The 26,298-nt window shown below is 46.5% G+C and overlaps 1 protein-coding gene across 1 annotated transcript in view; it reads right to left on the bottom strand.

The window, feature by feature from the left end:
- Positions 1–25,892, bottom strand: part of arhgef38 (Rho guanine nucleotide exchange factor 38) — a 91,948-nt gene extending 66,056 nt beyond the window's left edge. The window contains exon 1 of the mRNA XM_043674467.2: positions 25,631–25,892. Coding sequence (XP_043530402.2) covers positions 25,631–25,829 — 199 coding nt within the window. The 5' untranslated portion in view covers positions 25,830–25,892. The remainder of the gene's footprint in view (positions 1–25,630) is intronic.
- Positions 25,893–26,298: the final 406 nt, after the last annotated feature.

Below are 26,298 nucleotides of genomic sequence, written 5' to 3'. Positions count from 1 at the left end.
GTTAGAGAGAGAAGCTGAACAGGCTGGGGTTGTTTTCCCTGGAACGTTGGAGGCTGAGGGGTGACCTTATAGAGGTTTACAAAATTATGAGGGGCATGGATAGGACAAATAGACAAAGTCTTTTCCCAGGGGTCGGGGAGTCCAGAACTAGAGGGCATGGGTTTGGGGTGAGAGGGGAAAGATATAAAAGAGACCTAAGGGGCAACTTTTTCATGCAGAGGGTGGTGTGTGTATGGAATGAGCTGCCAGAGGAAGTGGTGGATGCTGGTACAATTACAACGTTTAAAAGGCATTTGGATGGATATATGAATAGGAAGGGTTTGGAGGGATATGGGCCGGGTGCTGGCAGGTGGGACTAGATTGGGTTGGGATATCTGATCGGCGTAGACGGGTTGGACCGAAGGGTCTGTTTCCGTGTTGTACATCTCTATGATTCTATGACTCTATAAATGCTCATCTGGGCTGAAATGTTGTGATCCTATTTCTGCTGCTGCCCAATGGGTTTTCTGCCCTCTTGTGTTTACTGAGAATATCTGAATCAATGATCAGAAAAGACTGAGTGTTTTGTGTAATGTTATTTGAATGTATTTGTTAACCATACCGACATTCCCAGAACCAGTGTGCAAGGCTGCTGTGGAAACTGAGCTCTTCGCTAGTGAAAGGCTAGCTGTAAGCAGGGGAGTTAATGTAAACCAGACGGCAGTTCCAGCCAAGTAGCATTTGCAAGTGGACAGACATTAAACTTCCTTCCTTGAGGGTCAGGTGTCCAAGTGATCTTGAAAATGAAGAATCACAAAGCACATTTCAGTTTGGGGAGATTGGGAAAGTGCAGCATATTTTTCAGTCAGTCCACTTCTGCAGCAGTTCAACCCTTTACCACCTTCTCTAGACTAATCAGGAATGGGTAATAAATGCTGGTCATGTCTGGGGTGTCTAAATCCCATGAATCAACAAAATAAGCTGCGAGAATGACAGTACAAAATGCACCTGGGAATTTGACACCAATGTCAGTGTCAAAAAGTGTGGCGCTGGAAAAGCACAGCTGAGGAGCAGGACAATCAATGTTTCAGGCATACACTCTTCATCAGGAATGTGGGGGAGGGGGGGATGGGTCCAAGGGGTCTAAGAGATAAATGGGAGGGGGAGTGGAGATTGGGGGGGGAAGGTAGCTGGGAATGCGATTGGTGGATGAAGGTAGGGGCTGATGGTGATAGGTCGGAGAGGAGGGTGCAGCGGAAAGGTGGGAAGGAAGATGGACGGGTAGAACAGGTAATGAGGGTGGTGCTGAGTTGGAGGGTTGGATCTGGGATGAGGTAGGGGGACGGGAAATTTGGAAACTGGTGAAGTCGACGTTGATGCCATGTGGTTGGAGGGTCCCAAGGCAGAAGATGAGGGGTTTTTCCTCCAGGCATCAGGCGACTTGGATTTGGGAATGGAGGAGGCCCAGGACTTATATATCTTTGGTGGAGTGGGAGGGGGAGTTGAAATGTTCGGCCACAGGGCGATGGGGATGTTTGGGTGTGTGTGAGTGTCCCAGACATGTTCTCTGAAACATTGCACAAGCTGATGTCCTGTCTCCCCAATGTAGAGGAGACCACACCGAGAGCAACGGACACAGTAGATGAGATTTTTGGACATGCAGGAAAATCTCTACCGGCTGTGGAAGGATTCTTTGGGGCCTTAGGTGGAGGTGAGGGGGAGGTGTGGGTGCTGGTTTTACACCTCTTGTGGAGGCTGGGGAAGGTGCCGGGATGGAGGGTTGGGGTGGGGGTGGTTTGGACCTAACAAGGGAGTCGCAGAGGGAAAGGGAATGGTCTCGGCGGAATGCTGAAAGGGTTGGGGAGTGAAATATTGACATGGAGGTCTAGAGTTGTTTTCGAAAGTGTAATTTGAAATAAACCCTGTGGTGACAATGCATTGCAGTTTGATGAGTCTCGTTTTGTGCACTAGGTGCAGTGAGATCATCAACTGGGAAAAAGGAGTAACAGCAAATGAATGAGATACCAGAACAGCATTGAAACAATAGCACGCTGTCTCCTGAGTTAGTGTGTTAACTCATCAGGTTACTCATCAAAGGCTGGTGTTGCAACAAAACAGCCATGACATTAATAGTAAGGAACAGAAGTAGGTCATTCAGCCCATCAAGCCTGCTCAATCAGATCATGGCTGTTCTGATAACCCTCAATTCCACATTCTTGCTTTTTCCCCATAACCCTTGATTCCCTTCCTGATTAAAATCTGTCTATCTCAGTCTTGAGTGTACTTAAATGACTCAACATCAACAGAGAATTCCACAAATTCACTAACCATGACATAGAATCATAGAGTCATAGAGATGTACAGCATGGAAACAGACCCTTCGGTCCAACCCGTCCATGCCGTCAAGATATCCCAACCCAATCTAGTCTCACCTGCCAGCACCCGGCCCATATCCCTCTAAACCCTTCCTAATCATGTCCCCATCCAGATGCCTTTTAAATGTTGTAATTGTACCAGCTTCCACCACTTCCTCTGGCAGCTCATTTTCTTCAAAGTTCCAAAACAATGTAACAGTGTATAAAACAGTCATTGCTGCTCCTGGAATTTGAGGAAATCACCTCCAAAACCTAAAATACCTCAAAAAAGGAACAGCTGTTATACTTAGAAATTTTTCCCATCCTCCATCTTGGATTACCCAGAATCCTGATGAAGATGTCAGTCTGATATTTTGGCCTCTGGTCTAAACTGTACTGTCTGCATGTGAGACACATCCAGCTGGGTTTTTCTGGGCCTGTGATGGTGGGGTTTGAGGGATGGGAAAGTAACTGCATCTTAACAGCTCCCCAATGCAAACACACTACCAGAGGTAGAACACTGCCACAGTTAATGTGTCCAACTGACTGCGTTTTCATGGGGTAGCACAGCGGTTAGTACTGCTGCCTCACAGAGGCAGGGACCCCTGGGTTTGATTCCAGCTTCGGGCGACTGTCTGTGTGGAGTTTGCACGTTCTCCCCATGTCCGTGCGGGTTTCCTCCCACAGTCCAAAGATGTGCAGGTTAGGATGGACTGGCCATAATTTAATGGCCCATTGTCTAGGGATGTGTAGGTTATGTGGATTAGCCATGGGAAATACAGAGATTGGGTGGGACACTCTTTGGAGGGTCGCTCTGGGCTGAATGGTCTGCTTCTACACTATCGGTATTCTATGGTTAGGATTGTCCTGATGAAAGCTGGTTATGACCTCAAACGTTAACGTAGTTTCTTGAACCATGCAGAAGTTGCAGGAGTAGGCCACTCAGCCCCTCGAGCATGCTTCTCCATTCAATAAGACCATAGCTGTAACCTCAAATCGGCATTCCTACCTACCCCCAATAGGTTTTCACCCCCTTGCCTAACGAGAATCTCTACACACACACGCTGCTAGACCTGCTGCACCTTCCCAGCAAGTTTATCCACCCAGTGGGGGACAACTGAGGAAGCGTGAGGGACTGCAGGGGGAGTGGAGTATACCGTAGGCAAATGGATCCACTCAAATCTCCACTTCTTTTGGATTTGACAATTCTAACAGCTCAGCATTCAAGATGACAAGAACAAACAACATGCATTTATGTAGCACCTTGCACACCCTCAGGAATGCCTGAAAGAGATTTGTGACTGAAGTAATGTTGTCTCTTTGATATGTAGTCACTGTTGTTAAGTTATAAAAATACAGCAGCAAATGTATGCACAGCCAGGTCCCACCGGTAGCTAAAATGAGATGGTCCTGACAATCTCTTTTTTAATAATCTTGGAGTGGCACAGTCGCCCAGTGGTTAGCGCTGCTGCCTCACAGTGCCAGGGTCCTGGGTTCAATTCCTGCCTCAAGCAACTGTCTGTGTGGAGTTTGTACATTCTCCCTGTGTCTGTGTGGGTTTCCTCCGGGTGCTCCAGTTTCCTCCCACAGTCCATAGATGTGCAGGTTAGGTGAATTGGCCATGCTAAATTGCCGGTAGTATTCAGGGATGTGTAGGTTAAGCGCATTAGTCAGGAGTAAATGTCGAGTAAATAGATTAGGGGAATGGGTTTGAGTGGGATATACTTTGGAGGGTTGGTGTGGACTTGTTGGGCCGAAGGGCCTGTTTCCACACTGTAGGGATTCCATGATTCCAGAGTGTGAATATTGACCAGCAGGAGGAAGTCTCTCCTGCTCTCTATTGAAACAATGACCATAGGATTTCTCTGATGTGCCAACAAAGCCAGATGGAGCCTCAGTTTAATATTGCAAACGAAAGACAGCATCCCCAACAGTGCAGTATTCCCTGGTTAAATGGCAACATGGGTGGCTGCCTAGATTCCTGATAAAGGGCTTTTGCCCGAAATGTCGATTTTCCTGCTTCTCGGATGCTGCCTGGCCTGCTGTGCTTTTCCAGCAACACACTCTTGACTCTAATCTCCAGTATCTGCAGTGCTCATTTTCGTCACGTGGTTGCCTGGATCGCTTGCTCAACTCTCTGGAACAGCAACTCCCACTTCAACATTCTTTGACTGAGCATTGACCAGAAACTGATGTGGACGAGCCACATAAATACTGCAGCTACAAAAGCAGCTCAAAGACTAGGAATCCTGCAGTGAGTAGCTCACCTCCTGACTGCTCACTATCTACAAGGCACAAGTCAGGAGTGTGATGGAATAGTCCCCACTTGCCTGGATGGGTGCAGCTCCAACAACACTCAAGAAGCTCAACACCATCCAAGTCAATGCAATCCCCTTGACTTGCACCCCACTGAACACTTGCAACATTCACTCTTTCCTACACCAATGCACAGTGTGTACCATCCACAAGATGCACTGCCACAATTCGCTAAGACTCCTTAGCGCTTTTCAAATCAATGATTTCTTTCAATTAGAAGGAAAAAGGTAGCAGATAATGGGAACACCACCCTCTGCAACTTCCCTCCAAGCCATTCACCATCCTGACTTGGAAATATATCACCATTCCATCAATGTTGCTGGGTTAATATCCTGGATCTCACTTCCTAATAGTAATTGTGGGTGTCCCTACACCCAAGGAACTGCAGCAGTTCAAGAAGGTAACTCAGCATACCTTCTCAAGAGCAGTTAAGGAAGGGCAACATGTTGGCTCAGCCATCAGTACCCGCATCGTATGAATGAACAATAAAGATAAAGGATACTTTTGTGAAGAAAAAAACCCAATAGCTAGTTCCTTGATTAATGGATATCATAGAGGCTACACACTATCACAGAGAAGAGTACACTATCCTGATTAAGAAGAGTCTTTATCTTGTTGATTCAGATTGTTAGCTGGTTATTGATGAAACAGTGAGTGATAAAGAATATCTCAACTTGAGGCTGACGTTTTACTGCTCCTCGGATGCTGCCTGAACTGCTGTGCTCTTCCAGCACCACTAATCCAGACTCCCAGTGCAATACTGAGGCAATGCTGCACAGTTCGATATTTAAGGTTGTGAGAGATTCTTAATCAGTAAGAGAACCAAACATTATGTGGGAAAGTGGAGTTTAGGATTATTAAATCAGCCCATGATCTCACTGAATGGTGGCGCCTACCTGATAAACTGAGTAACCTACTTCCAATCCTATTTGAAAGTGCTACCTCTCAGTTGAGATGTTAAATAAGGCCTAGTCAGCCCTCTCAGGGGAAACAAAAGGTGCTATCCTGTGTATATGAACCTTGTTGTTGGAAACTCTTCAACAAAAGGTACCTGCACCAATTACATTTCATCATCTTTTATCCACCTTTTGAAATGCTGGCCCATTGTCTTTTAAATTATGTTAAATTCTCCACCTCACAAACAATTCTCACAATAGTGACTTTTAATATATTCAACCACAAAGCTTAGTTCCTGTTCACTTCAATCTGTATAAACGCGACATTCCAGCACAGCGGCTGGATCGGAAGAGGCAGCTGGGTTTTGCAACATCGACAAGTGGAAGCAAATAAACTCGCCACACCTCACTGAGAATTAAACGGACTTCGCTGCCGACTATGTATTGTTCATAAGAACAAAGACTTCAAGGAAGTTCCTCAATAGTTTGCCTGGTTAGTTCGGTCACAACAATGAGGAAGCAGACACGTTATAATTCGTTTTGTTGACTAGTTGGGTGAAAGAACTTGTATTGAGGTATATTTCCTCAAACAATCCCGAGCAGTCCACAATTAAAGGATTTGAAAATGTGTTGTAGGATTGAGGAGAACTGTCATGAGCACCTCCTGAGGCCTGTGACCTGCACAGCTTTCTGAGGGGTGTCAATGTGACTCAGTGCAGGGAGGGACATTCTCGTCTCATTCTGCCGCTCTGGTTTCAAGTTTCATTCAGAATTTGAGCTCAGAAGGATTTTGGCTTTGCGGGAGTATTGCAGGGCTGCTGTGATGTTGGAGGAGCCGTCTTTTCAATCAGATGTTAAACAGATAGAACTGGATACAACTCTCTCCTGCCCACACACCGCCCATGCCCAGCACAGTTAGGCAGCTATCAGGGATTCGGGTGGCCCACCCACCCATTAAAGACAACTGAGATAGGGCACACCCCCCCCTTGCCCTCCAGCTCACTTTCCTTTCACTGGCTCCAGTTATGGGCAGACTCCCACGTTCCTCTTCTTCCTCCAGCTCTCACCTCCCCCTCACCAACATCAAAAAACATACTCATTCTGATCTATTTCACCTGCCACCTCCTCACACCGGGGTCATGTCACCACTACGCCTGCGCTGGTGTTATTGGCACATGCTGTGGTAGGGCACCCCCACTCTACCCCTGCTGGGTGGGCTCGTCGTCTTTTAACTGGGTACCGGGGGGGGGGGGGGGGCACTGCACATCCCAACCCCAATCTATTGTGGGCACACAAATACCTCCACCACCACCCCCACCACCCCCCAACTAATATCATGAAGATCATGAAGTTTCTTCTTCAATTATCACCACAAAATCAGATTATCTGGTTATGATCACATTGCTATTTGTGGGATCTTGCTGTGCACATATCAGGCCCTGTGTTTCTTACAGCAGTGATTACATTTCATCAAAGTCTTTAATCAGCTGTAGAATCATAGAATCAGAGAGTCCCTACAGTGTGGAAACAGGCCCTTCGGCCCAACATGTCCACATTGACCCGCTGAAGAGTAACCCACCCAGACCCGTTCCCCTACCCTATTACTTGACATTTACCCCTGACTAATGCACCCAACATCCCTGAACACTACGGGCAATTTAGCATGGCCAATTCACCTAACAATATTTGTGAAACACCCTGTAATTATGAAAGGAAAGAATTAAATAAAATTTCACTTTAAAAGGACAAGAGCAGCAGATACATGGGAAAACCACTCCCCTGCAAGTTCCACTCTAAGCCCCTCACCATCCTAACCTGGAAATATATCATTGTTTTTTCACTGTCACTGGGTCAGAATCCTGGAATTCCCTTCCTAAGGGCATTGTGCGTCTACCTATAGCACATGGTTTGCAGCGAGTCAAGAAGGCAGCTCACCCCCACCTTCTCAAGGGGCAACTAGGAATGGGCAATAAAAGCTGAGCCCAGCCAGTGCCCACCAAAAACAAAATGCTGTCACGTTGCAGACAGACACAGCAACCAACATGTACTGAGTAAGGAGCAATGTGATAGAAGACCCAAATGTTGACATGATAACTTTTGCACACCTCTGTAAATCAAATCCCAAATGGAATGGTTCATCAGACAGCAGCACTCCCTCAGCCAGCCTGACTGGTGGCCACAAGTCAATGGAATCTACATCAATGCAGCAACAGAGAGGAGGTTGACAATGTCAGGTTCCTCGGAGTGATGATAGCCGACTTTCCATATCGATGTGACGGTCAATAAGGCACAACACCTCTTCTTCCCAGGCAGCTCAGGAAATTCAGCATGTCCATTAGGATTCTCACCAATTCCTGCAGAAGCATGTTTGAGACCATACTGTTTGGGTGCATAACGGGCTGGTATGGCAATTGCTCTGCCCAGGACAGAAGGTGGTGTGCACAGCCCAGACCATCATAGAAGCCAACCTCCCATTCATGGAGGAGAAAGTGAGGTCTGCAGATGCTGGAGATCAGAGCTGGAAATGTGTTGCTGGAAAAGCGCAGCAGGTCAGGCAGCATCCAGGGAACAGGAGAATCGACGTTTCGGGCATAAGCCCTTCTTCAGGAAAGTCCCATTCATGGACTCCATTTACCCTTCTCGTTACCATGGAAAGGCTGCCAACATCATCACAGACCCCTCCCACCCGGGAATACTCTCCTACAACTTCCTCTGTCAGTCAGAAGATACAGAAGCTTGAACACATGCATCAACAGGTTCAGGAACAGCTTCTTCCCTGCCGTTACTAGACAGATGAATGGACTCTCTAACTTCAATTAATGCTGATCTTGTTAACATTGACCTTCCCAGCGCACATCCTGTGCAGTGTAACCTGTATGCCTCATTCTGTCCAAGAGTTTTTTCTCCCACTCTATGATCTGTCTGTTATTGCTTACTATGATCTGCCTGTACTACTCGTAAACAAAGCTTTTCACTGTGCTTAGGTACACGTGACAGTAAATCAAATCAATCGAATGGGAGCTTAACAAGAACTTGCATTAGCATACAGAGGAACTTCGATTATCCAAACAACATGGGTGGAGAAATATCGCGTTTGGTTAATTGAATGCCAGATAATCGATGCCGGATAACATAGTTAACCACACTTTGGAACCCTGCGATCTTGTTCAGATAATCCGAAATGCAGTTAAACGAATGCCAGATATTCGAGGCTCCTCTGTAACGCTTTTAAAAGAGTCAAACCTCACAAGGTGCTTTGCAGGAGCACGACTGGAGAGATCATCCTGCTTTATTAGGAGGATGAGGAATTTCCCACATGGAGACAGGTCGGCACTAAGCAGGGTTCAAACTAAATGGAAGAGAATGAAGGGACAGGCACGGTGTCTCAGTGGTTAGCACTGCTGCCTTGAAGTGCCAGGGACTCTAATTAGATTAGAATCCCTACAGTGTGGAAACAGGCCCTTTGGCCCAACAAGTCCACACCGACCCTCCTAAGAGTGACCCACACAGACCCATTTCCCATATTCACCCCTGACTATGGGCAATTTAGCATGGCTAATCCACCTGACCTGCACAGCTTTGGATTGTGGGAGAAAACCAGAGCACCCGGAGGAAACCCCCGCAGAGAATGTGCAAACTCCACACAGACTGACTCCCGAGGCTGGAATGGAACCTGGGACCCTGGTGCTGTGAGGCAGCAGTGCTAACCACTGTACCACCGTGCCACCCCCAATTGATTGATTCCAGCCTTAGATGATTGTGTGGAGTTTGCACATTCTCTCTGTGTCTGTGTGGATTTCCTCTGGGTGCTCTGGTTTTCTCCCACAGTCCAAAGATGTGCAGGACAGGGTGGATTGGCTGTGGGAAATTGCCTGTAGTGGCCAGGGATGGAGTAAGGGGGTGGGTCTGGCTTGGATGCTCTTTGCAGGATCAGTATGGGTTTCAGTGAAAGAGAAACTAGTATCACCGCTGCTGCCCATTGCTTTAAACAGTGGGTGTAAAAATAGATCAGCAAGAGGATTAGACTTGACAGTGCAGTGTTATTCCAGGTGTGTATCCATCACCAGCTCCATGCTATGGGCAGGGGTTAAGGCAGTGTTAAATTAATGAAAACATTCACATTGAGCTGAATTAAAGGCTCCTGTTTTACAGACAGTATTGTGTGCAACCTCTGATTGCAAGTTTGCAGGAATACCTTTTGGATTACATTTAAAATCCTCACCCAGCGTAACAGTGTTGGCCAGCTGCCTACATCAAACAGTAGGAAGCCCTTAGAGAATTATTCTATCTGCATAATAATCAAAAACTATTTCAGCAACATGAGGACAAGGTATATCTATGCCCCAGAACTGAAGCGGTTGTACATAAGAGTGTTGTAGTTCTCAAAAGAATTACATTGAAATGTTGTGTACTTTCAAAACCCTAAAAGGAATGACTGAGAGATTGAGCGAGAGGGTGAGAGGGAAAGTGAGAGAGAAAGTGAGAGAGAATGAAGGAGAGAGAGAGTGAGAGATAATGTGTGAATGTGAGTGTGAGTGTGAGAGCATGAGAGAATGAGAGACAGTGAATTTGAATGTGAGTGAGGGTCTGAGTGTGAGTATGAGTGTACCTCTGGGTGTGTCTGAAGTGCGTCGATGTGTGTGTCTGAAGTGCACTTGTGTGTGTCACTGTGTGCACTTGTGTATGTGTCAGTGTGTGCACCTGTGTGCGTCTGTGTGTGTGTGTGTCGGTGTGTGCGTTGGTGTGTGTGCCTGTTTGTGTGTCAGTGTGTGTGTCTGTGTGTGTAGGTGTGTGTTCCTGTGTGTGTCAGTGTGTGTGTTCCTGTGTGTGTCAGTGTGTGTTCCTGTGTGTGCCTGTGTGTGTGACTGTATGTGTTCCTGTGTGTGTGTGTCAGTGTGTGTGTTCCTTTGTGTGTATGTGTGTGTGCCTGTGTGTGTCGGTTTGTGTGCCTGTGTGTATTCCTGTGTGTGCCTGTGTGTGTCGGTGTGTGTGTGTGTCTGTTTGTGTGTCAGTGTGCGCGTGCCTGTATGTGTATCAGTGTGTGTGTAGGTGTGTCGGTGTGTGCACCAATGTGTGTGTTCCTGTGTGTGTATGTGTGTGTGCCTGTGTGTGTGCCTGTGTGTCTGTGTGTGTAGGTGTGTATTCCTGTGTGTGTCAGTGCGTGTGTCAGTGTGTGTTCCTGTGTGTGTGTCTGTGTGTGTCAGTGTGTGTTCCTGTGTGTGTGCCTGTGTGTGTGTCTGTATATGTTCCTGTGTGTGTGTGTCAGTGTGTGTGTTCCTTTGTGTGTATGTGTGTGTGCCTGTGTGTCGGTTTGTGAGCCTGTGTGTATTCCTGTGTGTGGCTGTGTGTGTCGGTGTGTGTGTCTGTTTGTGTGTCAGTGCGCGCGCGCCTGTATGTGTATCAGTGTGTGTAGGTGTGTGTTCCTGTGTGTGTGTGTCAGTGTGTGCACCAATGTGTGTGTTCCTGTGTGTGTATGTGTGTGTGTCGGTGTGTGCACCTGTGTGTGTTGGTGTGTGTGCTTATGTGTGTCGGTGTGTGTGTTCCTGTGTGTGTATCGGTGTGTTTGCCTGTGTGTGTCAGTGTGTGTGTCGGTGTGTGTGTGTCGATGTGTGTATTCCTGTGTGTGTATCAGTGTGTGTCGATGTATGTGTTTCTGTGTGTGTATCAGTGTGTGTGCCGGTGTGTGTGCTGGTGTGTGTATCGGTGTGTGCACCTGTGTGTGTTGGTGTGTGTGCTTATGTGTGTCGGTGTGTGTATCGGTGTGTTTGCCTATGTGTGTCGGTGTGTGTATCGGTGTGTTTGCCTATGTGTGTCGGTGTGTGTATCGGTGTGTTTGCCTATGTGTGTCGGTGTGTGTGTTCCTGTGTGTGTATCAGTGTGTGTGCCGGTGTGTGTGTCGATGTGTGTGTATCAGTGTGTGTGCTTATGTGTGCCGGTGTGAGTGTTCCTGTGTGTGTTCCTGTGTGTGTATCAGTGTGTGTGCCGGTGTGTGTGCTTATGTGTGTCGATGTGTGTGTGGATGTGTGTGTGCCGGGGTGTGTGTCGATGTGTGTGTTCCTGTGTGTGTATGTGTGTGTGCCGGGGTGTGTGCACCTGTGTGTGTTGGTGTGTGTGCTTATGTGTGTCAGTGTGTATGTTCCTGTGTGTATCAGTGTGTTTGCCTGTGTGTGTCAGTGTGTGTGTGTCGGTGTATGTGTTCCTGTGTGTGTATCAGTGTGTGTGCCGATGTGTATGTATCAGTGTGTGTATCAGTGTGTGTGCCGGTGTGTGTGTTCCTGTGTGTGTTCCTGTGTGTGTATCAGTGTGTGTATCAGTGTGTGTGTCGATGTGTGTGTTCCTGTGTGTGTATCAGTGTGTGTGTCGATGTGTGTGTTCCTGTGTGTGTATCAGTGTGTGTGCCGGTGTGTGTGTCAGTGTTTGTGTTGATGTGTGTGTTCCTGTGTGTGTATCAGTGTGTGTATCAGTGTGTGTGTCAGTGTTTGTGTTGATGTGTGTGTTCCTGTGTGTGTATCAGTGTGTGTGCCGGTGTGTGTGCCGATGTGTATGTATCAGTGTGTGTATCAGTGTGTGTGTCAGTGTGTGTGTCGATGTGTGTGTATCAGTGTGTGTATCAGTGTGTGTGTCAGTGTGTGTGTCGATGTGTGTGTTCCTGTGTGTGTATCAGTGTGTGTGTATCAGTGTGTGTGCCGGTGTGTGTATCAGTGTGTGTATCAGTGTGTGTGTCGATGTGTGTGTTCCTGTGTGTGTATCAGTGTGTGTATCAGTGTTTGTGTTGATGTGTGTGTTCCTGTGTGTGTATCAGTGTGTGTGCCGGTGTGTGTGTCGATGTGTGTATATCAGTGTATCAGTGTGTGTGTCAGTGTGTGTGTCAGTGTTTGTGTTCCTGTGTGTGTATCAGTGTGTGTGTATCAGTGTGTGTGCCGGTGTGTGTATCAGTGTGTGCACCGGTGTGTGTGTTCCTGTGTGTGTATCAGTGTGTGTGCCGGTGTGTGTATCAGTGTGTGTGTCGATGTGTGTGTTCCTGTGTGTGTATCAGTGTGTGTATCAGTGTGTGTATCAGTGTTTGTGTTGATGTGTGTGTTCCTGTGTGTGTATCAGTGTGTGTGCCGGTGTGTGTGTCGATGTGTGTATATCAGTGTATCAGTGTGTGTGTCAGTGTGTGTGTCAGTGTTTGTGTTCCTGTGTGTGTATCAGTGTGTGTGTATCAGTGTGTGTGCCGGTGTGTGTATCAGTGTGTGCACCGGTGTGTGTGTTCCTGTGTGTGTATCAGTGTGTGTGCCGGTGTGTGTATCAGTGTGTGTATCAGTGTGTGTATTGGTGTGTGTATCAGTGTGTGTATCGGTGTATGTATCAGTGTGTGTGTATCAGTGTTTGTGCCGGTGTGTGTGTCGATGTGTGTGTGTCGGTGTGTGTGTTCCTGTGTGTGTCGATGTGTGTGTATCGGTGTGTGTATCAATGTGTGCATCAGTGTGTGTATCAGTGTGTGTATCAGTGTGTGTATCAGTGTGTATATCAGTGTGTGTATCAGTGTGTGTATCAGTGTGTATATCAGTGTGTGTATCAGTGTGTGTATCAGTGTGTGTATCAGTGTGTGTGTCTGAGAGCAATAGAAGCATAGGCTCACACAGGATTCACTAGAAATGTGCATCTCTCCACCCCCCACACAAATCCCCTCTCCACCCCCCACACAAATCCCCTCTCCACCCCCTCACACAAATCCCCTCTCCACCCCCCCACACAAATCCCCTCTCCACCCCCCCACACAAATCCCCTCTCCACCCCCCCCACACAAATCGCCTCTCCACCCCCCCCCCCCCACACACACACACACACAAACAAATCCCCTCTCCTTTCAAACCACAAAACAAACAATGAGGGCTGGGATTCCACTGAAAATTTTAAAAACTGAGACAACAAACTTAAAAATCACACAACACCAGGTTACAGTCCAACAGGTTTAATTGGAAACACACTAGCTTTCGGAGCGACGCTCCTTCATCAGGTGGTTGCACAACTACCTGGTGAAGGAGAGCGCTCCGAAAGCTAGTGTGCTTCCAGTTAAACCTGTTGGACTATAACCTGGTGTTGTGTGATTTTTAACTTTGTACGCCCCAGTCCAACACCGGCATCTCCAAATTGAGACAACAACAGTGTGAACAGTCAAGCAGTGACATTGAGTCAATGGTAATCATCCATGATCTAAGTAAATGTCAAGTGTCGGAACATGCCGGAACATCGCTCCTTGCCTGATTGGAATCTGTCTTTCCTTGTCCTTCAGCTGCCAAATGTGGCTTAATGGCTAACACCCTCACCTCTGAAACCAAAGGACATTGGTTCAGGTCCCACGTCAAAACCTTGGGCCTATAACTCAGGCTGATATCTCCCTGCAGTACTGAGGGAATATCACACTGTCAGGAATGCTGGCTTTCAGATGTTAAAATAAGGCTCTAGCTGTCATCTCAGCTGGACGCAAAAGAAGATCCGTGGAGATATCTCTAGTATCCTGATCAATATTTATCTTTAAACTACAATCGCAAAAAATATGATCTGGTCGTTATCACATTACTCTTTGTGGAAGCTTGCTGTATGCATATTGGCTGCACTGTTTCCCTATATCACAACAGGGACTGACCTGAATAGCTATGACAGGCTTTGAAATGGCCTGCAGTTGTGAAAAGTGCTATATAAATGCAAGTCTACCTTCTCGTTTCATGGATAGTGCATACTCATTTAGGCCAGGATGAACATACTCCTATTTGTAAGAGTTATCAGATGACAATGAAATAAACTAAAACCTGAATTTAGGCCTTTATAGTACCCATGGTTTTGAACGGTCCCACAGGTAACAGCTATTAACACAGCAAGGAGAGTTTCAAAGACTGACTGATCTTATTGAAATGTTTAAGAAACTGAGAGGGATTGACCAGGCAAATGTTGAGAGTTTGTTGTCCCTGGCTGGATAGGCTGAAACTGGGGATCGTAGAGTGTGGAGCTGAAAACGCACAGCTGGTCAGGCAGTGTCTGAGGAGCAGGAGAATCGACATTTCGGGCATAAGCCCTTCAGGAGAATGTGGGGGAGAATATGGGGTTGAGATAAGTAGGGGGATGCCAATGGGTGGGAAGGTAGGTGGGAAGGCATTAGATACAGGTGGGGGGTCGGAGCTGAGGGTGGGGTGGATAGGTGGGAAGGAAGATGGGCAGATAGGACAGTTCAAGTGGGCGGTGCCGAGTTGGAGGGTTGGATCTACGATCTGGGATAAGGTAGGTCGGGGAGGAGAGATGGGGAAACTGGTGAAATCGACATTGATGCCGTGTGGTTGGAGGGTCCCAGGGTGCAGTTGTATAAGACTCTGGTGCGGCCGCATCTGGAATATTGTGTGCAGTTTTGGTCGCCATACTATAGGAAGGATGTGGAGGCACTGGAACGGGTGCAGAGGAGGTTTACCAGGATGTTGCCTGGTATGGAAGGAAGATCGTATGAGGAAAGACTGAGACACTTGGGGCTGTTTTCATTAGAGAAAAGAAGGTTTAGGGGTGACTTGATTGAGGTGTACAAGATGATTAGGGGGTTAGATAGGGTTGACAGTGTGAACCTTTTCCCGCGTATGGAGTCGGGTATTACAAGGGGGCATAGCTTTAAATTAAGGGGGGGTAGATATAGGACTGAAGTTAGGGGTAGGTTCTTCACTCAGCGAGTCGTAAGTTCATGGAATGCCCTGCCAGCAGCAGTGGTGGACTCTCCCTCTTTATGGACATTTAAGCGGACATTGGATAGGTATATGGAGGATAGTGGGTTAGTATAGGTTAGGTGGGCTTGGATCGGCGCAACATCGAGGGCCAAAGGGCCTGTACTGCGCTGTATTCTTCTATGTTCTATGTTCTATGAGGCGTTCTTCCTCCAGACGTCGGGTGGCTTGGATTTGGCAGTGGAGGAGGCCCAGAACTTGTATGTCCTTGGTGGAATGGGAGGGGGAGTTGAAGTAGTCAGCCACAGGGCAGTGGGTTGTTTAATGCATGTGTCCCAGAGATGTTCCCTGAAACATTCCACAAGTTGGCGTCCTGTCTCCCCAATGTAGAGGAGACCACATTAAGAGCAATGCACACAGTAGATGAGGTAGGTAGATGAGCAGGAAAATCTCTGCCGGATGTGAAAAGATCCTTGTGGGATGAGGTGAAAGGAGGGATGGGGGGAAAGTGTGGATGCAGGTTTTACACTTCTTGCGGTGGCAAGGGAAGGTGCCAGGAGAGGAGGGTGGGTTACTGGGGGCATGGACCTAATGAGGGATCACAGAGGGAATAGTCTCTGCAGAACGCAAATGGGGGTGGGGAGGGAAATATATCTTAGCTGGTGGGGTCTGATTGTAGATGGTGGAAATGGCAGAAGATATTATGCCTTATCAGGAGATTCGTGGGGCGGAAGGTGAGGACCAGGCAGGTTCTGTCCATATTGTGATTGGAGGGGTGGGGTTCAAGGGCAGAGGTGCAGGAAGTGGAGGAGATTGAAGGGCATTGTTGAGCATGTGGGAATGGAATTTGTGGTTCTTGAATTAGGAGGCCATCTGGGATGTTTTGAAGCGGAATTTCTCCTTTTGGGAGCAGATGCGGCAGAAGGCGAAGGAATTGGGAGTCAGGGATCGCGTTTTTCAGGAGGGGGGATGGGAGGAGGTGTAGTTCAGGTAGCTGTGGGAGTCGGTGAGTTTGTAATAGATGTCCGTGTTGAGTTGTTTGCCGGTGATGGAGACAGAGAAGTCCAGGAAGGGGAGGGTGGTGTCCAAAATGATCCAGGTGAACTTGAGGTCAGAGTGGAAGGTGTTTGTGAAGTTGATGAACTGTTCAATCTCCTTGTGATACAGTCATCAATGTAGCAGAGGAAAAGGTGGAGGATGGTGCCGGTGTAGCTGTGGAAGATAGACTGTTCCATGTACCCGACGAAGAGGCAGGCATAGCTAGGGCCCATGTGGGTGCCAATGGAGAAAGTGGAAGGATTTGATGGAGAAATTGTTGAGGGTGAGGACCAGTTCAGCCAATCCAATGAATGTGTCGGTGGAAGGGTACTGGTTGGGTTGACGGGAGAGGAAGAAACAGAGAGCTTTGAGGCCTTTGTCGTGGCTGATGGATGTGTACAGGGACTGGATATCCATGGTGAAGATAAAGTGTAGTGGGCCGGGGAAACTGAAGTCATGGAGGAGGTGGAGGGCATGGGTGGTGTCTCGAATTTATGTAGGGAGTTCCTGGACCAAGTGGGACAGGATGGAGCTGAAAAATGAGGAGGTAGGTTCCGTGGGGCAGGAGGAGGCTGAGACAGGGGCAGTCAGGTTAGTGAATTTTGGTTAGGAGGTAGAACCGGGCGGTGCAGGGTTCCCGAACTATGAGGTTGGAGGCTGCGGGTGGGAGATCCCCTGAGGGGATGAGGTTGTGGATGGTCTGGGAGATGATGGTTTGGTGATGGGAGGTGAGGTTGTGGCTGGGGGGCAGTAGGAGGAGGTGTCAGTGAGTTGGCGTCTGGCTTTGGCAAGGTAGAGGTGGGTGTGCCATACTGCTGGGGGGGCCAGTATCAGGGTAATTTGAAACTGAGATAAGCAGAATTTCCTTCACTCAGGGGGGTTGGGAATCTATGGAGGCCAATTGAGTTGCTGAGACAGAACGAGCTCTGGTGAATGATGGGTATGGAGAGGGCGGGAGAGCAGAGTGGAATTCGAAGACTACTTGTGATCCTACTAAATGTGGGGCAATCTTGAGCAACCACACAGCCTACTCATCTTCCGATTTCTCAGATTATTATCCTTTGAAATGGGCAAGCTTTACAATTGGCTTATTGAAATCCATTGGCTCCAGGCTGTCAGTGTTTACTGAACTCATCTGTTACAGCTCACAAATCCGTCAGGTTGGTGTTAAAGCGTTTTTTACTGGGTAATAGGATCCCAGTTCCTTGTATTTAATAGTTGTTTTGCTTTGTAATAGGTTACTTTGAGAGGGGACAGACTTTTATTGTTGCAAATAGGAATTCTAATTGAATATAGTTTCCTGCTCAAAGAAATATCTTTACTTGTAAATAGCCCGATGCTGTTAAATTGAGGAAATTATACTGTCAATGGGTGACTATTTCCTGCAATTAAAAATAAAATCCTGATGTATGCAAAGTTAATTAAAATTTTGTTGAGGGATTATCTTCCATATATTTGAGGGCTGGGCGGAGTTATGTTTCTAGTGTAGCATGACTAAAATTATCCCTGGTCCTCAGCTCCTACATTTTATTTTCAATTTCATTAATAATAACAAAACACATTGCCTTTTAGTTAGTGTCTTTAATGTAGTAAAATAGCTTATAAAGCAGCTTGAATTTACATATTGTTTTTAACTACATAGAATGCCCCAAGGTAAGTTGCAGACACATTACTAACAGAATTGGACAGTGAACTACATAGGAGATTATTAGGCAAGCTGACCAAAGGTTGGAGCAGGAGACACTGCCAAGCACTCACCATTAAAAACAGCAAAGGGCTTGCCATGGGTTCGGACCATGTTTAATGTAGGTTTACTGGGGCTGGAAGGGAATTGAGGATGAGCTGGGGAGTGAGGGGATTAGAGGTGGTGCAGGGCAGTGTCACTATTATGATTCTTGTGTCTGAATAGGTGCATGTATGCGTCTCAGTCAGGAGCTGAAGGCCTGAGCTGCATCCAAGCAGCCTACCTCAGTCAGGTGCAGGCAACGTACAATGATGGAGACCAGGTGGGAAGGAAGGATAGGCACAACTGTCCTGTTGAATGATTAGGCTCTGGTGGGGATGGGGGCACTGAATGAGTGAGTGTGAACCATTCATCTCTTCCTCTGAGTTGGGCAGGGGACTGTGTAGTTGGCACACAATGTTCTGCAGGGAACTAGCAAAACACCATACAAAAATCCACAGAACTGCGGATGCTGGAGATCAGAAACAAAAGCAGAAATTGCTGGAGAAGCTCAGCAGATCTGGAAACATATCTGGAGAGAAAGCAGAGTTAATGTTTCAGGTCCAGTGACCTTTCTTCAGAACTGTAACATGTATGCAAAATGTGACATATGAGTCATTGCAGTTGGATGGAGATAGACTGTTTATGTTTGAAACTGTTTCTGCACCAGATTCTTGGAAGCCTGCGCCTGATTGTTTAAACACAAAGACAGGTGGCACGATCAAAGGCACCATCTCTGGCCTCCATTTTCCCACCATTGGCCAGGCAGCCTTACCTTCAGCTGTCTGGCTCCGATTAGGAATTCTGAGATTTGGGATTTTTGTCTTGGACCTGTCTCTCTCTATCACACTCACACACACACACTCTCTCTCTCTTTCTCATACACATTATCCCCCCATCTCTCTCTCTCTCTCTCTCGTTTTCCTTTGATCAAGCTTTGAGGAGAAAGTGAGGTCTGCAGATGCTGGAGATCAGAGCTGAAAATGTGTTGCTGGAAAAGCGCAGCAGGTCAGGCAGCATCCAGGGAACAGGAGAATCGACGTTTCGGGCATAAGCCCTTCTTCAGGAAGGGCTTATGCCCTTGATCAAGCTTTCACTCACCTGTTCACACTATTTCCTAACATGCCTACTTGTCAAAACCTGCTGGACAATACTGAAGAAGGGTTATAGCCGAAACATTGACCTCTCCACCTCCTGATGCTGCCTGGCTTGTTGTGTTCTTCCAGCCTCCAGCTTGTCTATTTTGGATTCCAGCATCTGTAGTATTTTTTGTCTCAGACAATACTCCTGTCAGAAACCCTGAAATGCTTTACCACATCAAAGCTGTTTTACTAATGCAGGTTGCCGCTGTGAAAGACTAGTTTGCTTTCGTTCTAACAAATTTCAGAAAAACTTCTCTTGTATTTTAAGGGATCTGGTTTTATGCTCCCAGCCATGATCATACGGAGGACAGACATTACACCTGTCTCGTTTGTTTCAGATTGCAGTATGCACCTTGTTAACAACAACGAGGAAGCAGTTCACCCAGTGCAGGTCACCCTGACAAGCAGATGCTGGTATTAATTTGGTTGATTCAATGTAGGATGGTCTATTGTTTAGCCTGAATTATTTTTTAATTCCAATTTCATAACCCCCCCCCCCCCCCCCATGATCCCGAATACAATACAATTTGTAATATTTAGGATAAAAAGTTAAATTTAGAAGGTCCTGACTTTCTGCTGCAAAATAAAAACAATCCAAACGACTAGAAAGCTGTTGGGGAATTCTAAAATATTCTGAATAATGCATTTACTTCATTATCGTAACGTGTGTAGTGCCTGCTGTTAAAAGCTATGAATTTTGCAGTTGCCTTGTGTGTCTGGGCTTCAGATGGCGCAGTATTCACCTGTTCACCGGGAACTGTAACACATTACATCATGTCTTCAGCTATGCACCTGTTGGTTCAGGTTGGTCACATTATGCTTATGATGTGGGATGTACCTGAGCCAAGGCTAGAGTCTAATTACAGTGTGATTCATCAAGGGATGAGCTCATACTTAACCCTCTCTTGTGCCTAGAGGTAAGTGAGCTCCAGCTCACACAATCACAGTCTTACATACGTGTTCAAATTCAGTTAACACCTACCCCAAAAAGGAACACTGACTGACTTTGATGATTCAGAAGAGGTTTACCAGGATGTTGCTGTGAATGGAGGGTTTGAGTCATAAGGAGAAGCTGGATAGACTGGAGTTTCTTCACTGGAGTGTACAAGGTTGAGGGATGACCTTATAGAGGTTTACAAAATCATGTGGGGTATGGATAAGGTGACTGGCAGGTTTCTTTCCCTCGGGTGAGTGGGTTCAAAACTAGGGGATGTATTTTTAAGGCGAGAGGAGAAAGATTTAAAGGAGACGGAGTGTTTCATGTGTGGAATGAACATCCAAAGGTTGCAGGTACATTGCAACACTTAGTAGACAATTTGGATAAGTATATGAATAAAAAGAAATGTTTGGTGAGATATGGGCCAAGCGCAGGCAGGTGGGACTAGTTTAGTTTGGGATTATGGTCGGCAGGGACTGGTTGGACCGAAGGGTCTACATGATTCCATGACTGGATACAGCTAAAGACAAAAACAGCCTTAAAGGTTAATAGGGTTTTATTTCACTGGTGCTGGGTTACATTAGGCACCTATCAGTCAGTCAGCAATATGTGACATACATAAAGTTACAAACAATTCAAAGGCAGCTGTAATGTACCCTGTAAATCTGAATCCTAAACCACTTCCCAATTTCCATTCCCAAATATTTGTAATAATTTGAGGCTTTTAAAACTCAAGTTAAAGATTAAAACCAACTAAGTATAGAGCATTAATGACCATTACATTAAAAACAAACAAATGGACTACATTAATGACTATTGATTCTTCTAAGTACTGAGCGGCTTATAAGGTATCACTTTTAAACGAATTGCACACTGTAGGGAAGGTCCAATAACATAAGGAATGAACAAGAAGAGGCCATTCTGCCTCTCAAGTCTACCCCACCATTCAATATGATCATGGCTGATCTGCTTTTAACATCAACTCTACATTCCAGTGTGTCACCAATCATCCCCTTGGACCACCAAGAATCTGCCTTAAAAATATTCAGAACTTCTGCATGAACTGCCTTTTGATAAAGGAAATTCAAAAGACTCACAACCCTTAGAGAAAAATGTTTCCTCATCACTGCCTTAAATTGCTGTCATTTATCTCAAGAGGGTTGGAATATAAAAGCACCGTTGTGCTACTGAGACTTTATAAAGCTCTGGTTAGGCCCCATTTGGAGTATAGTGTCCAGTTTTGGTCCCCACACCTCAGGAAGGACATACTGGCACTGGAGCGTGTCCAGCGGAGATTCACATGGATGATCCTGGAATGGTCTAACATACGAGGAACGGCTGAGGATCCCGGAATTGTATTCGTTGGAGTTTAGAAGATTAAGGGGAGATCTAATAGAAACTTACAAGATAATACATGGCTTGGAGAGGGTGGACGCTAGGAAATTGTTTCCGTTAGGCGAGGAGACTAGGACCCGTGGGCACAGCCTTAGAATTAGAGGGGGTAAATTCAGAACAGAAATGCGGAGACATTTCTTCAGCCAGAGAGTGGTGGGCCTGTGGAATTCATTGCCGCAGAGTGCAGTGGAGGCCGGGACGCTAAATGTCTTCAAGGCAGAGATTGATAAATTCTTGATGTCACAAGGAATTAAGGGCTACGGGGAGAATGCGGGTAAGTGGAGTTGAAATGTCCATCAGCCATGATTGAATAGCGGAGTGGACTCGATGGACCGAATGGCCTTACTTCCACTCTATGTCTTATGGTCTTATGGTCTAAATGAGTGCAGGCTCATTTTTAAACTCTGACCCCTAACTCTAGACTCTCCCAAAAGAGGAAACATCCTTTCCACATCCACTTGGTCAGGGTCCCTCAGGATCTGAAATGTTTCAATAAAGTCACCTCTGTCTCTTCTAAACTCCAGAGAATACAGGTCTCAGCCTGTCCAGCCTTTCCTCATCAGGCAATCCACTCGTTCCAGGGATTAGTTTGGGAAACCTGCTCTGAGTTGCTTCCAACGCATAAACATCCGTCCATAAGTATAGGGAGCAGGACAATTAACAGGCCTCCAGATCCAGTCTCACCAACACCCTGTTTAACTGAAACATAGTCATAGTCTTGCATTCAATTTCCCCTCACAATAAACATTCAATTGGCTTTCCTGATTACTTGTACCCTCATACTAACCTTCTGTGACACATGCATTAGGACACCCACATCCCTTTACACCTCAGAGCTCAGCAAACTCTCATTATTTCAATAATATACTTTTTAAAATTCTTTCTGTCAAAATGAACCATTTCTCACTTTCCCACATAACACTTAGCCAGATCTTTTCTCACTATGTTCCAGCTATATCTTCTTATTCTTAAACTATTGAAAATGGCATCAGACTGTGGCAACAGTTGAAGCTTTTCACTGTGTTTTACTGTGTTGTTCATAGTAGAGTCCAAGTGACAATAAATCATCATTCATTACTCTGTAAACCTAATCTTAACCCTTAACACAATTGCTATGGATTCTATGTTAAAAAGATCTTTTCAATGATTTGAATTCAATCTTTTTAACTAAATAAAAAACTTGTATTTATATCACTACATCTTGAAAACACTATTAAAAATAAATATTTTCTGAAACACAATTAAGAGTCCAAAAACACTCAAAATTAATGACCAGTTAATCTATTTTTTCTGGAATGTTACACAATTATGAGAATTCCTTGTTCTACAGCAATGAAGTAGGAGACCTTATTCATTGTTTTCAAACTGATGGACTGAAGGTTATCATTAACGTGAGAATAATTTACTTTCAACCAAGGCTTCTAATACAATAAAGCATCACACGATGCATGATTGGCACATCACAGGCCACAATCCACCAAACAGTGGACAAGGGCTTTTACCTGAAATGTCGATTCTCCTGCTCCTCGGATGCTGCCTGACCTGCTGTGCGTTTCCAGCATCACTCTAATCTAGACTCTGATTTCCAGCATCTGCAGTCCTCACTTTTGCCTAAACAGTGATCGAGGACAAGTGAGCTTCAAGGAACATCATCAAAGCCGAGAGAAGGTTGGTGTTGTTGAAGGTTTTCGAGGGGCAGTAACCCCTGGATGTGGGGCCCAGGCAACTGAAGGGACAGTCCCCAATGGTGGAGCGATTCAAGTTGGGGATTAAAGTTGGGGGATGCTGAAATGGCCAGAACTGCAGCAGCACCAATATCTATGAGGGCTTTAGGCGAGACAAAGTTCCAGAAATAGGGAGGGCCAAGAGAGTTGATTTTGCACAAAAGAGGCTATGAGTTTCCAAATCGACGTTTCGGGCATAAGCCCTTCTTCAGGAATGAGGAAAGTGTGAAGAAGGGCTTATGCCTGAAAAGTCGATTCTCCTGTTCCCTGGATGCTGCTTGACCTGCTGCGCTTTTCCAGCAACACATTTTCAGCTCTGATCTCCAGCATCTGCAGACCTCACTTTCTCCTGGGAGCTGGTAGAGGGCAGTCAGCATGAGGGGCTGATAGGGGAGCAGGTGGGGTGCATGTTAAAATATTACAGAGCTTGAATCTTGCTGAAAAGATGTTTGTGAGGCTTTTCGTTGTGCACTTATCAGGACAAATGCAAGAATGCCAAATTTTGATGTATAAAACAGGAAAACAAGGTGCTGATTGATTGGCACGTTGGTCCAATTGATTGTTGTGTTATCATGTGGAAAACAACAGGGAATTATAATATCTTGTAATTTAAAAAATGCCAGGCTTGTACGTATTTGTTTTGTGTGCAGGGAACAGGTCTCTGGACATGACTACATCTCCCTTCCAGCCTGTATAGCTGGGCCTCAGCATGAACTTGACTAATCATTTTAAATTGGTTGTTAGTGTCACTATTAGCACACTCAGAGTTAGTCAGGAAGTGCTCCCTAATCTTGGAATCACATCTAACCCAAGATATTTTGGGTATTAAAAGTGGATGGTAAAAGTCCTGATGAAGAGCTTATCCTCGAAACGTCAATTCTCCTGCTCCTCAGATGCTGCCTGACCTGCTGTGCTTTTCCAGCACCACACTCTTCGACTCTGATCTCCAGCATCTGCAGTCCTCACTTTCTCCCCATATTAAGAGTGAAGGCTGGTTGATATAAAGCATGTTATATATATTGCAAACAGCCAAAGGACTCAGCTACTGGATTTGATCAGCCAGTTTTGGGACATACAGCCCATGGTCTTGCACTGACACTGAAAGTCACACATGACTCCATTTATCAAATCATCACGAGCCTGGAAAGGGTGAATAGACAAGAACCTTTCCCCAGGGTAGGGGACTCCAAAACTGGAGGGTGTAGGCTTAGGCTGAGAGTGGTGTTGTTGAGGGGTATCGTTGAGCCGTAATCCCTGGATGTAGGGCCCAGGCAGCTGAAGGGACAGTCACTGACAGTGGAGTGATTAACGTTGGGAATTAAAATTGAGAATGGACGTTGGGAAGGTGTTTCCATTGGCAGGAGAGATTAGGACCCGAGGGCACAGCCTCAGGGTAAAGGGAAGGCCTTTTTGGAATGGAGATAAGGAGAAACTTCTTCAGCCAGAGAGTGGGGAATCCAGGGAATTCATTGCCACAGAAGGCAGTGGAGGCCAGGGCATTGAGTGTGTTTAAGACAGAGATAGATAGGTTCTTGATTGTAAAGGGGATCAAGGGTTATGGGGAGAAAGCGGGAGAATGGGGTTGAGAAACTTATCAGCCATGATTGAATGGTGGAGCAGACTCGATGGGCGGAATGGCCTAATTTCTGCTCCTATGTCTTATGGTCTTATGAGAGGGGAAAAATTTAAAAGGGACCTAAGGGGTACTTTTTCACACAGAGGGTGGTGTGTGTATGGAATGAGCTGCCAGAGGAAGTGGTGGAGGCTGGTACAATCACAGCATTTAAAAGCAATCTGGATGGGTATATGAACAAGAAGGGTTTAGAGGGATATGGGCCGGGTGCTGGCAAATGGGACTAGATTGTGTTGGGATATCTGGTCTGCATGGACAAGTTGGACTGAAGGGTCAATTTTCGTGCTTCACATCTCGATGACTCTATCAGAGTGGACAAAGTTAAAAATCATACAACACCAGGTTATAGTCCAACAGGTTTAATTGGAAGCACTAGCTTTCGGAGTGACGCTCCTTCGTCAGGTGGGAAGGAGCAGTGCCCCGAAAGCTAGTGCTTCCAAATAAACCTGTTGGACTATAACCTGGTGTTGTGTGATTTTTAACTTTGTCCACCCCAGTCCAACACCGGCATCTCCAAATCATGTGTATCAGAGTGCGCAGGTTCAGGTGAGCTGGGCAACAGGTCGGTCCCCAGCTCCAGTTACACAGTCAGAGAATCCCACAGCACAGAAGAGGCCGATCGGCCCATCCCCACAGTTATAACCTGGATTTGACAAGGTGCCCTTGGGCAGACAGGGGAATGAATGAGAGTTGAGACCTTTAAGGAGTGATATGTTAAATGGGTTGAGTCTCCCCCTTTTTTAAAAAACCTTTTCCCCTGTGTTCCCCCTCCCTCCCGTGTCCCCACCCTCGCAGGCTCCCTCTCACCTTTCAGTTTGTGACTGTACTCGGTGCGATCAGACTGGCTCCTCCTGAGAGTGCCGCATCTCTCCTCCTCGCTGCTGGCTGCACTCTCGCTGATGATGGTGTCGGTGCGGCGCCTCTCCTGGATGTACAGCCTCGGGGGTTTGAAGAAGCCCAGGTTCCTGCGCTTGCTGCCCGCCCCGGGGGCTGTGCTGGGCTCCATCAGCCGGAGAGAGAGAGAGAGAGAGAGATGGGGGTCACTGAGCACCGGGACACTGCCTCTCCCTCTCCCTGTGTGTGTGTGTGTGTGTGTACCTGCCCCAGTCCCTGGGACACACACACTGGCTCCTCCCAGTACAGACTGCCTGCAATGTGAGCTCCTTGTCGATTCACTCACACTCCCCACCCCACCCCCCGTCCCTCAAATGTCAGGCATTCAAATAAAATCCATTCCCAGGAAAAAGAGTTCTGGACCACAAATATTTCCCGTGAAGGAAGGTTGGTGAATTACCTGCTACTCCGAAAGCGAGTGATTCCACATAAACCTGTTGGATTATATAACCTGGATTTCTGGTATGATCTTTTTTAACGAGGGGGACATAGAGGACTGGAGCCTGTTCTGCCAGTCAGACTAGGGCAGAGGGGAGATCAGGGGAGCAGTGAGCTACCGTGATGTGGTTGGAATTCACCTT

This window comes from Chiloscyllium plagiosum, unplaced genomic scaffold (assembly GCF_037043375.1).
Source record: "Chiloscyllium plagiosum isolate Xiang-an unplaced genomic scaffold, Cpla_swu_hap1 HiC_scaffold_36, whole genome shotgun sequence".
NCBI classification, from domain to species: Eukaryota; Metazoa; Chordata; class Chondrichthyes; order Orectolobiformes; family Hemiscylliidae; genus Chiloscyllium; species Chiloscyllium plagiosum.
Note: the sequence above shows the minus strand (reverse complement) of the source record. Positions and strands in the feature narration are given on the sequence as shown.